The sequence below is a fragment of the Dermacentor variabilis genome, chromosome 2, assembly GCF_050947875.1.
Source record: "Dermacentor variabilis isolate Ectoservices chromosome 2, ASM5094787v1, whole genome shotgun sequence".
Lineage (NCBI taxonomy): Eukaryota > Metazoa > Arthropoda > Arachnida > Ixodida > Ixodidae > Dermacentor > Dermacentor variabilis.
Genome location: NC_134569.1, coordinates 28,303,237 through 28,317,891, shown reverse-complemented (window position 1 = coordinate 28,317,891; position 14,655 = coordinate 28,303,237). Strand labels below are relative to the sequence as shown.

The 14,655-nt window shown below is 42.0% G+C and overlaps 3 protein-coding genes across 7 annotated transcripts in view; 2 read left to right on the top strand and 1 right to left on the bottom strand.

Moving 5' to 3' along the window:
* LOC142571559 (WD repeat-containing protein 44) overlaps nucleotides 1-3,772 on the top strand; it is a 49,272-nt gene extending 45,500 nt beyond the window's left edge. For all 4 annotated transcript variants that reach the window (XM_075680014.1, XM_075680013.1, XM_075680012.1 and 1 more), the window contains one exon: nucleotides 3,531-3,772. In XM_075680014.1, coding sequence (XP_075536129.1) covers nucleotides 3,531-3,721 — 191 coding nt within the window. In that variant the 3' untranslated portion in view covers nucleotides 3,722-3,772. The remainder of the gene's footprint in view (nucleotides 1-3,530) is intronic.
* On the bottom strand, nucleotides 3,747-5,317 carry Bet5 (blocked early in transport 5). Its single transcript, XM_075680024.1, has 4 exons — nucleotides 5,135-5,317; nucleotides 4,990-5,060; nucleotides 4,794-4,932; nucleotides 3,747-3,880 (listed from the first exon to the last, which is right to left on the bottom strand). Exons 1-4 carry the CDS (start codon nucleotides 5,231-5,233, stop codon nucleotides 3,764-3,766), a joined length of 426 nt encoding a protein of 141 aa, XP_075536139.1. The 5' UTR covers nucleotides 5,234-5,317; the 3' UTR covers nucleotides 3,747-3,763.
* A 313-nt stretch (nucleotides 5,318-5,630) lies between these two features.
* l(2)05287 (WD repeat-containing protein l(2)05287) overlaps nucleotides 5,631-14,655 on the top strand; it is an 80,435-nt gene continuing 71,410 nt past the window's right edge. The window contains exons 1-6 of one of the 2 annotated variants that reach the window (XM_075680010.1): nucleotides 5,631-5,791; nucleotides 7,197-7,326; nucleotides 9,322-9,387; nucleotides 10,760-10,871; nucleotides 12,525-12,711; nucleotides 13,104-13,211. In XM_075680010.1, coding sequence (XP_075536125.1) covers nucleotides 5,706-5,791; nucleotides 7,197-7,326; nucleotides 9,322-9,387; nucleotides 10,760-10,871; nucleotides 12,525-12,711; nucleotides 13,104-13,211 — 689 coding nt within the window. In that variant the 5' untranslated portion in view covers nucleotides 5,631-5,705. The remainder of the gene's footprint in view (nucleotides 5,792-7,196; nucleotides 7,327-9,321; nucleotides 9,388-10,759; nucleotides 10,872-12,524; nucleotides 12,712-13,103; nucleotides 13,212-14,655) is intronic. The other variant, XM_075680011.1, reaches the window with a different exon arrangement.

Sequence of the window (14,655 nt, the reverse complement as noted above, 5' to 3'; positions counted from 1 at the left end):
GGAAGTACAGGCTACGGATTGGCATTCTGTTGAATGGAGAACTAGTCTACAAGTATTTTCGGGCAGTTTTGGTTTGGCTCCAAGCGCAATTGCTATAACCTGCAGTGGGACAGTGCAACGCAAAGCTCTCTGCCTTTCTGTTGCTCGAAGTGGCGATTGCCTGTTGGGCCAACGGTTGGGACGATGTTTGTGTCGCGGTGTGGTGTCGAAGCCCCGACGAGAAAGCGACTGCATCATAAACGTTGAAAGAACATGTTTTGACCGTTTGGACCTTGGTTTGTTAAGTGTGTTAGGTTGGCACTGTAGCATTACGTGCTTTATAGAATAGGAAAAAGAAGGCACTACTGATACAAGAAATAGACCGTTGTACTTCTAGTGGCTTGACAATCAAATTTTATTAAGGGCTTCATTATGCATTGCTCGTATACGTGATCATTGAAATGCATGTTTTAGGACTTTGAGAACACAAACTTACTTGTGGTAGGAAAGGTTGCTGCTTCCTGGCTGTAGTCTAGTGTCGCAAAATGGGTAAATGCAAAGCCACGCCATAACACTTCGGAAGCGGCACGTCAATATAAAATATAATAAAGCATACTCGAAGGAGGCCACAAGCGTCCTAGCTAGCACTGCAGCAGATGTGCTTAAATGTACTTGAAGACGTTCAGCAATCGTGACAGCTGATGCAGCCTTTCGAAAGAGCGAGAGAGTTCGCATGTGCCTGTCGTCTGCGAGAAAAGTCTTGCGTTTGCAGCGAGCAGGCGTCGTAGTAGACAACACTTGTAGCATTCCTCTCAAACGCGCAACGCTTCCATAGATACTTGAGTATTTTTATATAAGTACATGCATGGTTGTTATTGCTGTTGTAAAAATAAATAATTATTCTTTGACACTAAATCGGGAAGAAAATCGCAGAAGAATGCATACCCTGGTGTGCCCTGGTGGCAAACCATAGTAAACCGTGCTTCAATCTGTCATACAAAGTTTCTGTAACGTGTTGTGCATTATATAAGACACTGCAGAAATAAAATTAGATGTTACGCGATAATACTTAAGTATAGCTTAGTTTACTGTACCACAAGCAAACGCCACTAGTCTAAAGATCGAAGTCAATCCGAAGCCTGTACTTCCAATCATTCCCACATAGGTTGATGCAACGCTCATGAGAGCCCCTGTAGACACTAGCGCCACATTTCCCTCTAGGGTATTTATTTAGAAACTCCACGTTACAGAAGGATAAATGAAGAGAGAGGAAGAAGATCGCGAGATGCTGGCTGCTGCATGATGTTACTAGTCAGCCATCTTAACCCCATCGACTCTGCTTGTACATACATTGTAAATACAGTCTTATACTCTCAACATGCCTGTAACAATATGATGAAAAATTACCTAAAGAAATACTTTGATGCGAAAAGGGTTAAGAGAACATGAAAAGGCAACACCGTATCAGTTTGTACTGGTAAAGTATACTTTCAAAACTTTTGTTTCGTATATTTTGTGAAAGGAAGGTTATTACTGATTTTTTAAAAATGTAGGTGAAACTCCCCTTTTTTCTTCCTCAGTACCCATATTTTATTCAATATATTTGTACATGTGAGACGTTCTTGTCTCAGAGCCACAACTGCCATCACGCTCATTACTACTGTGCAGAACTTCTGATGAAAGCAGAACGAGGCCCCTTATAGAGCAATTCTTGATTTAAAATCATTGTATAGTAGACTTTTGTTAATTCGACGCTGGTTAATTCAATTCTGACTGGCGTCCATACATTTGAGTGCTTGGATCAAATGCTTGCAAGAAACAAAACTTGGCACTTGACGTTGAGATTTCCCAACAAAGCAATGTGCAGTAAACATGAGGCAGAAAAGTCTTGGAATAGGCTAGTTAAGCCATGCTAAACGAAAATTTTTCTGCACAAATTAGACAAGGACAAAATAAAGACACATGAAAACAGCGCTGGTGCTGTTTTCATGTCTATTTCTTCCTCGTCTAGTTCATGCTGAACATTTTTGTGTAATAGTAAGTGCTTTAATGACATTTGTGCACTTGGAAATTCCAATAGTAGTATAGTTAGTAAGCATCTGTTCTGATGTGTTCATGCCTGTTCTGCATTCCCTCCTGTCTTGAAGGGATGAATGCAACAGAGTGACGAAAACAGTTCAAGGTGATGATGTACAGCCAAACCTTGTTATGATGAAGCTGCATCCAACTCGAGAATACCTATTATCGCTATATCTAATTGTTATGAGCGTACATTTGTTACATGTTGATATCAGCAAGAACCATTTAATTTATACTTCGTTACATCTGACACTTTATTACATCCTTGTTCTTCATATCAAGTTGTAGCTTGAAACGACTCTAAGTAACCTGATGAGCTCACATCATTTTTTTCTAATGACCACCATCCCCCCCCCCCACCCAAACACACACTTTTTCTTTTTTTCATCAAAAACACATTGTCCACACTTTTTCCACAGGCTGCAACAGAGTAAGATCATTGAATTAAATTTCTTTCTGCACAATATATGGTGCTCGCTATTCTGGCAAACTCAACAAGCAACAAGGGTAGATATTGCTAAAAAACAAATAAAAAGGTGGTGTGTGGTGAGAAAATAAGGCGGAAAGACAGCACTACCCTCAGATTTCATTGTTGCTTAAGTGAAGTGGATATGGACAGTTTGTGTAATGTCGGCTCTCTGCAAACTGTGAATTTGTTTAAGTCCATTTTGATTATGCATAGGTCGAGTCGATTGTCATAAATTGTCTGAAGCATGGCTAATAGAAACATTGTTATTGTGTATTAAACAAAATTTTTAAGGGGTTCTGACACGAAATTTTCAACTTGTCATTTATAGTGTTAAATGAAGGTAAAAAAGGTTTATGCCTTCGAAGAAATACCAGCAAGCACCAGAGCACTAAATAATTTGCGATAATACTTGCTTATACCAACCTTTCCTGCATTAGTAAGGTCTTGTCTGTAATATTTGTTTCCTTGTTTTATTCGTGCTGTTTAACCTCAGTTCTGAACCTTTCCTGGTTTTGGTACCAAGGTGTTGTGACACAGTGGCCGGCTTCATTGAGAAGAGATATGCACAGCACTCTTGTTTATTTTTCTATGAACACTAGCTACCTAGCTTTACGGGTTTCAAGAACAGTTTCTCTGAAAGCAAGGAATGTTCTTTAGCCCCCCTCCCCCCTTTTTCATGTGTATGAAAAAAAAAAGGGAAAAAAATCTTTAAAAAAGGAGTTACTAGAAAGTGGTGGACCTGCGAAGAACTTTGCTACGTAGAAGTGGTCATTGTTGGCCTCTAGGAGTTGAAGAATAGATATAAAGCAAACTGATAAGTATTCACGGGCAACTGAGTACCACACACACAATTTAGAAGATTAGGAATTTTGAGATGTGGAGGTTCTTGAGTACTGGGAATTACCTCTGGCTGGAAGTGTAGTAGTGCTGGTGATGAAGTGAATTTGTTGGAAGATGTGTTTCCAATTGTGCTACATTAACAATCTCTTGTGGAATGTTGCAGCTCACAATGCTGTGGTGACAGCAGCAGTGTTTGCACCAAACCCAGACTTAGTTCTACAGCAGTTGGATGAGAAGGAAACTACGGTCCCAGAGAGCCCTGCTACGGGCAATTATGTGATCATCAGTGCGGACTTTGGTGGAACCATCAAGGTGTTCGCCAGGCGCAGCCGTCCTAGGGCCAGCCTCCACTGAGAGGGAGATTGCGAGGAGGCACATGTGAATAAAATGCATGTTTCACTTGTACAGTGGGGACTTGAGAATGAAAGCATTGAGCTGTTCTTTGAAAAGTTCACTTGTGATGGGCTTGCCCAGCTGGCACTCGGGGTTCTTGACAACATATTCCACGTAGACCTGTGTAGGAACAAGAGAGCAAACATCTGGAGCAAACTACTCGGGAGTGCAGTTGCACGTTGCGGTACAGAACAGCAGGTGAGTTGGCACTGGTTAGTGTTTGAACAATGCAATTTTTTAGAATGCAAGAAAATAGAAAGAAAAGCCGACAAAAAATTGGAAATGCCCAAAATGGTGATGCGCTCAAATAACTACTTAGACGCAATGTACTTATTGCATGATCAATCTTTGAAAGCAAGGTGCAGCTGAGTAAACGCTACAAAATTGCAACTATCAGATTAGGACTGATATTTGCATCAAAGGGAGCGACATAGTTTTTCATCTTGCTTTTAGTGCTTGTGCTTGTTTCCTCAGTGCAGCTAATGGCGCTTCCAATGCCTAGCTTTCATCCTGTTTAAATATGAACGAAAACTAGCCTAAAGTGGTACGGCCTTCAGCACTGAACCACTTGTTTGCTTGCCTGTGATGGTACAGTTCTATGTTTTCCCATGCATGCAACAAAGCTTTTGAAAGCTATACCTCTAAGGACCACAGCTCAATTGATTTGGTGACAACACTAGTACTTAACAGTAAAGCAGTGTAAATAACTGACAGATAACAAATTAATTTGAATTCCCACTAATTTCGTACTTTGGCCTATTACAAAAAGCTGTAAATTAAGCAGCACACTAGAGATACTGCGAGCTGGCAGAGTAGGAACGTGGTCACCTCGGACCAAAAGTGCGAGGAAAGAAAACATGGACACCAAAGTTAGTTCTATTTGTGGTCCCGTTGTGTTTGTATTTCGCAGTTTTGTTTTCAGATCAGTAGCAAATGCACTGCTTCAGTACGAGCATGCTGCGGTGATCGCAATTTGCACAAAATAAATAGTTGACGCATACAGCCGTAAACGTTTGTAGATATCGCCGTTTACCTGATGGTAAATGTCGTGCAAAAGCTCTCGCACGTTGCTGGCGTTCGTGTCCGTGTTCATGATGAACTTGAGGCCCGACGGTGTCTCGTAAAAGTTTAGCTTGTACTTGTTGGTCTTGAAGTTAAGGAAGCCGTCGTTGCTGCGAGGAACATTATGCGGTAAGAACAAGAACGCTACGCGGGTTTATTATCCTCACCAGACTGTTGGGGCAATCTTGGCCACAAAAGACTTGAGGGAATATATCATTCCATACATCAGTTTCGCCTCCTGCAACAGAAGCAGAGTCGGTGAGAGGGTTCGCTATTGGATCGAGCATTTCTTTTGGCGCCGTGTAAACTGACCTCCTCCCTCAACATGCCCGAGTTCTTGTTCCTCTTCCACTCGTCGTAGTAAAGGAACGCTCCATTGCGGCTGAATATGTACAAATTATGAATGGTCATTTCAAGATTCGCTACACGGCAGGCGCCACTTATTCCGCTGGCAGCTTGCGAGCAGACGATGATTGTGATGATGATGCCAATAACGAAGCAGCCAGAAATGTTTTTTTAATATGTTTGTGGTCAGATTTCTTAACACAAGTGCTGTCAAATTATATTCTGTTAATTAGTAATGCAGGAACATACAACGAAAACTCGAAAGTTCTTGTGTTGTAGCTGCCAACGTTATTAACGTGTCCCGCCATGTCTGCGTATAAAATTAAAATTTTAGTGTCAAATCACTTGATAGTTATTTTTATTAATACTAACATCATTTGTAAAATAAAACTACTTGCTTTTAACTGTATGTCATTGTGGCAGCCATAGTGGCTGCCTCGTTACGGTGAGAAGCTTCCGGGAGCTAATATCCTGTGTTTGCCATGCCGCGTGCATCGTCGCTAAAGTCCATGCTTGTGTCTTGCCGTCTTTCGTAAACATGACTTACAAAAGCCAGTCAACTCCGCGCTGTAGGACAGGAGCAAGCTTGGTAAAGCACAAAGGGACGTTCTCTTATGACTCCAAGTAAGTATAAATTGTTACACGATCATCCTATAAGTGAAAACAAGGTCATGACAACACGAACGGCGTAGACGAAGTCAACTGTCGGCTGAAGTTGCCCCGATCATAAGGGAATGCAACTACTTTGTTGTCAAGCCGAGAGTAGTAATGAAATCCAAGAAGGTCCAAGGTTACGTACACTTGTCACAAAGCATGCGGTGAATGAGTTTGGCCCGTCACGCGGCAGCGCGCAGTAACGTGCGATCCCAGTGATTGCAAGTTTGTCGCGCTGTTTAGTTGTGAAATGTTATTGCTTCCTGTCAGAGAAAGTGCCAAAATGTTCCACATTACATTTTCATCGAACTAGTCCTATCCGTTGGAAGTGGTTTCGGTGGCCCTGCGTGTTTAAAACATAAATCTGGCAGTTTTATGCACATATGTTTCGGCACACTGACGTTTCGCTGAAGGGAAGAATTCGCAACTCTGCTTGACTGCGTATAACGTGAATAACAGCTCTCCTAAGGGCTGATCGACCCTCCCTGTACACATGGCACGATCTCCACCACGTAAATTCCGTTTGCTGCATCAAAATTTAGCGTTGATGCGTTCTTAGTTGTGATGCTCGATTTCATTAAGCGAACTCTAAGCTATATTGAATGGTAATTTAATTGTTTTAGGATACTACCCATGCGTAACACACTACCCATGCGTAACGCACTTTCTTAATCCGTAATACTACCTCGGCAATTATCTTAGTCGGAGCTGTCAGTCTATCAAAATTGTCATGGATGCACTCGGCTATTTCAAGAGCCAACGTTGCCGAACATGCAATATCACATTTTGAACAGCGGTGGCAATCATGCTATATTATATTATAAGGCAGAGTTTGCTAACATGTACCTATGACAGTTCCCTGCATATATTTCAGAGAGACAGGAACATTATGACAACTCGCAAATTAAAATAGACATGAACATACCTTTGTTAATGAATGAAAAAATAAAAATAAAACTTTTGCACAGGATACAGCAGTTAGAACACATGTTTGGTACTATTACATTGACAAGCCTCTCTTCCCCAATTGAGGAAAACATCATAGACTGTAAAGCTTTGCTGGAAACATGCCACATCTCAACTTGAATTAAGTGCACCGCTTTTGATGTTCATGATAGCAGAAAGTGTCTTCTGCAAGAGGTCCTTCTTCGATTTGTTCGTAATTTTATGCAGCATTCTGTGCTGATACTTGTATTGCAATTTTGGTTTTGTTTAGCTTCACATAAGACAAGAGTGCTTAGTTTGCAAATGGGTGGGCTCAGTGCAGATGTTCAATGTCTATTTTGTGACATTATAGTGCCATACTAAAGCAATGATAGAAAGTTCATTCAACCTAGTGCTCCCCAGTAAGCACTACCCATTGCTTTCTTTTCAGGTTTTTCCTCATTCCAAGTGGCACAGGCGTAAAAGTCTACAGCTGTGCTACTGGAGAACGTGTCAGCACCTTTAGTGAGCACAACTCTGAAGTAGTTGCTGTTGTAAGAAACCCAGAAAACCTGGTGCAGGTGAGTAATCGGGAATCATGTATTATCAAATACGATACACAAAGGAACATGTGAGCACTTGACAGATAGCTTCTTTGATGCCGGGCTATGGCTGAAATGGCAAGCATGGGAACATTGTGTACGTCATTCTGTCTACTAGCGGCACTGCCTGCCGTGGCAAATTTTATTCCCCAAATGGCTTTTGGCAATGAAAAGTGTAAGTTACACTCTCCTGTGTTGTTTCGTAGTCTCTACACTGTGAAATGTAATACCTGCTTTGTGATGCCATGGTGAAAAGTTATTGCCCACCTCAAACCTAGATCGGGGTACCTATACTCTGTTTCAGTAGTTCCGTGCAGCACTGTGGAACCTACAGACTTCCTCGCCCAATTAAGGGGCCAAACTTAATTTTAATGGTGCCCTTCCCCACCTTGTTGTCTGCTGGTGGTGAGTGCTGCAGTGCAGGCAGCGGTAGCATCTACCATGACTGCACGTTCGCTCCGACACCAAAGAGGTCTTCCAACATACTTCATGTTACTGAGAAGGAAGGTTGCACAGATGGCGGGAGTGGAGGGTTTACAAGGAGCACATGGCCAGTGCGTTTCACAGGATGGTGGCGCCATCTCTTGACTCCTCTTTTAACATCCACTTCTGCATGGTGTGCTTGCTGACATTCGTAAGTGCAGCCATATTTTCTCAAATGTAAATTTGTGCACATTTACGGCACTTATTCTGCAATGTTCCAAGCATGTTCAATGCCAACTTATTCATTCCCTTCGCATAAAAGAGCAGCTTGGAATGATACCACACAAGCAAGTCTGCTGATGCCATTCTTGCGAAGGATGGAGCACTAACCAGGAGGGAGTCCTCCACAATGCTGTGGCTGTGCTTGCTACACATATGAAATTATCCACTGTCAAAGCAATTAATTGTTTGTACTTTTTACTGCAAATTAATGTTTGTACGGGATCATTGCAGTAATTTTGTTGTTTGCATGTTTTCATTCGAACAAGCGGCGGAGAACTCTATTTGCAGTATCATAAAGCCTCTAAAAAGGTTTTATTAAAGAATAAAGCAAAACCGCACAGTAAACTGCCGTGGCCTGCAGAGAAGCTTCCAAGTAAACACCTGCCAACAAGACCACTTTTCAAGGTCATTTAGTCATCCAGCGTGTTCCAAACTGTTCTTCTACAGCTCGCTGCGAAAGAATCAGTGCTTGCGAGTCGCATTGCCTTGGCTCTGCTGCACAGAACTACTGAAACAGGGTGTAGTGCATCACAGCTGCAAATGTATCATGTTTAGTAGAATATAAGCTGAGATTTTTCCTCAAAAGCCTTAGCCTCGAAGTCATCCCCTCCATTATATGCGAGGCTGGTGGATTCAGTTGCTGTTTCAATATGGAGGCAGCAGCACCATATTTACAGCAATCCAGTTTTTAGACAGCAACATTAATTGTAGCAAATTATAATCTTTGTAGATTAGGCACTTTTTGCCTTCACACCAACGCAAAGTGAATGCCATTGTTCATCGTCATCATCAGCAAGCCATCGAGAGAACAAAGTGCCGCCTCCACAACTGGTGGAGGGCACTTCTGGAACAAGCCAGAAGGTGGCATTGACTAGGATGTGTTTATCTTATAGTTTCTTCCTTTATTTTTCTTTCTTTCCTTATTTATTCCATCACTCTTCTGTTTTAGATTAACTATCCGAGTCAGTTGCAGTCACCAACCACAGGGAACTAATAAACCTACAAACAAGTCAGTAGAACCAGTCATTCTAGGTGTGGACAAGATAATCTGCCACACTTTAGAGCATCTTATTTACTGCTATCAACTGAAGTGCATGTCATTTCAATGTTTTGAGAACTGGTATTTATGCTTATGATCCTGTTTCATGTGTGTGTGGGCATAGGCAGAGTTGCAAGTGCTTTTTAAAAGAGTTATGGTCACAGCTAAGTTTTACATGACATTTTGAAGTTGCATTTGGCTTTTGGTGGATGTATTTTGTAATGTTTCAGGTACTGAGTTGTTCTGCTGATGGTGTTGTGTACAAGTGGGATCCTTCAGATGGTTCTGTGCTTAAGGTATGAAATTCGACCTTTTGTAAATCCTGCAGTGCTGGTGGCACATTCTCTTCGTGTTTAGATGTATGACACCATGTGATGTGGGCCTTCTATATCATAGTAAATTTATTGTCAAGCCAATACTGATCAAAGCAAGTATATTTGCACAACTGCCTGCTGAGCTCATTGAACACAAGGATGTGGTATTTGATATGAAAGAAAGCATGTGCACAGTGTGTTTTGCAGGAAGAGTGGAATGGAAATGGTGTGAACTCAGCCAACTCTGAAGGCTATTAGGGGAGTAAGTTTTTTTTTTTTAATTGTGATTGTGTAGGTTGTCCACAAATAGCTGCTCTCAAGACACCACTTGAGCCACTGTGCTGAATTCACATAAACTGAAACTTCCTTTACTCTGTGGCCAAGAACATCACGCTATTTATTTTGGCATTCTTGAACTTGAAACAAGCTGCTGCTTATGCAGATCATGCTTGAGGATAATTTCTTTGTGTGTTGTATACAGAAAAATTTGAAAAGCTGTGCTCAAGTTGATATACTGGAGGGCATAAATACTGTTATGCACATACTAACCAGATTTGAGAGTTACACAAGAACTTTGGTGGCTTTTTCTGAGCCATACAGCTTTTGACATTTATTCATATTATGGTAGTAGACTCGTTAGCATTGGCAGTGGGCTCATTCACTTTATGTTCAATTGTTAATTTCTTCCTCATTGACTGGCTACACTATCAGTGTGTAATAAAATTTCAGACAAGGCGGTGTGAGGCATGTGTAGTGGCAACGCAGCTGGTACATATCTGCACAACATGTGTGCTATTTACAAACTGGCAGTTGTCAGTATAGCCACTTCATGCCATTTATTAAACAGGTCAAGGCAGCATTGTTCGTTTCCTTTTGCAAAAAAGTGCAGGCTTGGCATAAGTCTTTTATGTGTGTGTTAGCAAGTTAGCATAGGTGCTTGATAATACGAGTATATAGGGTGCTGACAAAGCAAAGCTTGGTAAATTTTATTGGTTGCCCAAGTCACGGAGCACATTTCCATAATGTCTAATCCATTTAGTGCCTCATTGTTAAGCAACTTCGTGTACCCCTAAGGACATAACTTTCACTGCTGTTTCTCTTTTCACCAGATATTGTAGCCAATTTTACATCATCTGATTCATAGTAGGCTCATTTGTAAAGTATCTGGTTTATGTTTTGCATGTCCTGCTGTTTCTTAGCATATTTACGTCATATTCTTTCCTCGTCCTTTTGTGGGCGGGGCGGGGTGGGGGGAGCAGGGACCGTGTATAACTGTGGCGTCACATACTTAGAAAGAGTAAAATAACAAAAAAAAAATGGCATCATCATTTTACGCCTTGTTGCTTCTGTGCAGAAACATGAGGTTTCAATACCTGGTGTTGTAGGAGATACAGAGGAGTCTAAGGTGGCCGGCTTCTATGCTCCACCATCATTTTCCTCCTGGTTTGTCCTCAGGCAAAAACCAGGTAAGCATGACTTTGTAGCATGCATTAGCTCTAGTGCAGTGCCTTGTACAGAACGTTCCCCTGCATTGTGGTGCGGAAGATAAATCTCGGTGTCACATCAAGGTTGCTAGCAAGCTACTACTCAAGTAGCACAGAAAGTTTTTTCCTCAAATATATATTTGGAAAATTCTAAGCACACCTTTTTCTCATATGATTTTGTCTGGCTAGATGTCTTCCTCATTCATTTCAGAGTATTTAGTGTTTTATGATTACATGGGCTTTCTAATGTTTCATGGTCCTGTAACCCTTTCAGTGTCACTGATATACTAGTACATTTCCGCATTTTTGTCCCACCATGTCACTGATGTTCCCATATGTTCTCTACTCTCTCAAGGTGGACCATACTAAGAGTGAATTTGCCATATGCCTTCTTTTTCCTTCTTAATGACCGAAAATAAACCGGTGTGTTCGTTTAGTAATACTTGAGAAAAAAACAACACTGGGGGTGCATACCTTTTGGGAATACCTGACAATGAAAGGGTTCAGTAGCACTATTTTTAAGGCTTGTTAGGATTCTTTTTTTTTTTCGTTCTCAATTTTTGTCATGCAGATTTATGTGCAAATTAGTAAGTCTAAGCTGGGCGATAATTATTTAAAAGTTAGTTATGTGACTAATTCTTTTGAGACAAATCCGTTCTTTATAAAGAATTTCATGTGAATGTTTGTTCACTGAATAAAAGCATTGCTTCAATTCAATTAAATTAAAGGACAGCACCATCATCACTGGCCAATAAACTCAACAAGCTTATGTGGGATCAATAACAACAGGTAGATTGAAGTTGATGTGGCCGCTCATATGCATTGCTTTCCCTCTCTGCTTCTTTGCTTTTTCTTATTTTTACGAGCGATATGTTATATCTTAAGCGCTTTTCAAATGGCTGGTGCAAAAAGTTTTCGCTACCCCGTTTTGCAGAAACCACAGCACATGAGAACAGGATATGCAGATTCGTCAGTGCATCACATTCTTTTGCGCAGTGGTTTCAGTATACATACCATATAATCTTAAGTATGGACTGCACGACGATCTGGGCAGCCCAAAATTTGGAAAAAAGAAAATTCGAACTGAGAAGTAATCGTCACCAGATGGCGTGAAATTTGCTTTGACCGCCGACGTCCGGGGTTTGGCCACAACCAGCTGATTTGTGTTCCTTTGTGGCACTGCGCAAGTCGCCGGCACCGTCCTTTCTTTGTGTGGTTGGTTTTTACAGCCAGCTCCTTCAGCTTACCTGTCAGCTCACCTGTTAGCTGCATGGTGTTCGTAGTGGAGAGGTAGCATTTGATAGCGTACGCTGCTGTATTTAAGCTCTAGGTGGTTGCATGTGCCAAGGAGCACGGCAAGTGAGCAGCCGGCCTCAACTTTGGCATCAACAAGTATATCTGTAGGAAGCTGAAAAAGAAAGCAGCTTGCTGCAACGAACAAATCGAGGAAGCTGCCTTATGGGAAAGTGTATACGTTCCCAGAACGCATAGTCGGAAAAATTTGACCAAATTGCCGGGTCCTGTGTAAGTGCTGCCCTTTGTCAGTCTTCAAAAAAAAAAATAGTGTATCTCCTATACATGTATATCGATATTATTGACACACCAACTATCCCAACTTGATGTTCTGTTTGACAGATGCCAGTCACGGGAAACTTGAGTGCCTGCCTCGTGGTGGCGGAGAAGGCCAGGTGCTGGTGGAGAAGGTGGCCACAAGCAGCTCATCTCCCATTGCGTTCAACTCAGATGGTGGTTTCTATGCAGCCATCTACAAGGCCAAGCTCTTTGTTGGAACTTCTGGGCTGCCTTCCCAACCTGCAGCTGTGTATGTTTCTTGTTTTGCTGCAAGTGGAGACATAGAGTACCTTTTAAACATTTCTGAAATTATCTAGAAACAGCAGTGCATTGTCGAGGTTGTGCTACTGTAAGTTAACTTTTGTGCAGAGGCACCAATGTTCAGTAATGTCCTTGTAAGACATCTATTTCTGTGTGCCAATTCTGAGGAGCAATGACAGTCCCGATTTTTTTGTAAGTCTTGATTCAGGATCCCCCTTCATCGATGCTCTAAGTAGTAATGTGTTGGTAGGCATGAAATTAGGGGCTGGTATTTCTTACTTTTGCTAGTTTCATTGTTATCACTGTATGTCTCCTTTGTATGTCTGTAATCACAGACATACAAAGCACTGTAATCCTTTGTATGACTTGTTATAATCACAGGTTTCGAGCCATGGGCCACAAGAAAGGTGTAAAGTTCTCCTGTGTAGCCTGCCACCCCACCGAGGCATCACTTGCTACTGGTGACACCTTGGGACGCATCACCATCTGGTAAGTCACTGCTGCCATCCTCTAAGTGGCTAAATGACCCACATTCACACTGCCTGTTCCCAGGGTGGTAATGCTGTGAGTGGCCATATACAGTATTGGCTATTTGGTTAGTATGTTTTGAGAAAAATAGTATTTTGAAGTATATAGGAGGTGGAGATGGCAAGTAAGCAGTATACTTGAGCTACTGTGCAGTAAAAATCCTATTTTATGTCCCTCCTTTATGCACCGTTCCACATTTTATGCCAGGCTAAAGTGCCTGGCAAATGCTCCATTGAAACACTAGATTGTCTGTGATATAAGTGCAGGAACACTTATTCTGTATCACTGCTGAGGATTTAATTGACAGATGCTATAGCCTCTGGTGGTTTGTTTCCTTATTGCAATATGATGACCAGTGATGGCAACGAAGTACCTTGCATTCTTCACGCCTACTGTTATATGTCAAGCTGCACGCATAAGTGTACAAGGGACATATTTGTACGCACCAGTTGCATTAGCATGCAACAACACGACATGAATGCTCTTTTTGTTACAGGTGTGCTAAAGAAACCACAAATTAGACAGTTTTAGTTTAGCGCACACAACTATCGTTAGGCTTCGACTCGTTCAAAACGAGAAGCGATCTTAAAAACACCACAAGGTTATCCATAATATGTACTCTGTCGTCGAAGCGGCCTGAGACTAAGCGAAAGCCGTTTACACAGTCATTTACTATGAACGAAGTTTATTTTACAAAATCAGCGCCAAATTCAATTCGAAGTGGGCAGCCGACACCGCTGCCATGTTTCACGCAAACACGCTAACGCTAAATCTGAGAAATAGGGTGCGTACGCTATACGCTATGGGTCGTTTATCGTTCTGTGCATGCACAGTGACGACCCGCTGTTTTACAGCGTATGCTAAAATAAAACTGTCTATTGTGAGGCTGTTCCACACACATATATATATTGTTACGGTGGGAAAAGAGAACAAGTTCGTTGACGGTGAAGACAACGAAATGGCAACAGCCTCTCAGGATTCTCGGCAGCTGTTTATATACGCTTTGTAAATACACCGTGTAAGTAGTTTTATACCCGTGACATTTTGGTGGAAGTGCTGGGTACGCGTCTTCGCCACGGAGCTCTGCGGCTGTAATGACGACTATGCATACCCGGTACGTTGCTCCACCTCAGCTGCAAGACCCTGGCAAGATCACTGGCCTCGATGGTGTTGACGTAGAAGAATGGTTGGAGATGTATGAGCGCTTCAGCAAGGTGAGCAGGTGGAATCTGACCATAATGCTGGCCAATGTCATGTTCTACCTCAACGGAACACCACGAACATGGTTTTATGCACGAGGGAGAGCTGATCAGCTGGGGCTTGTTCAAAGAAAAGCTGTCCGACGTTTTTGGTAATCCAACCGGTCGACAACTAGCCACCAAGCAACAACTCGCTACGTGTGCCC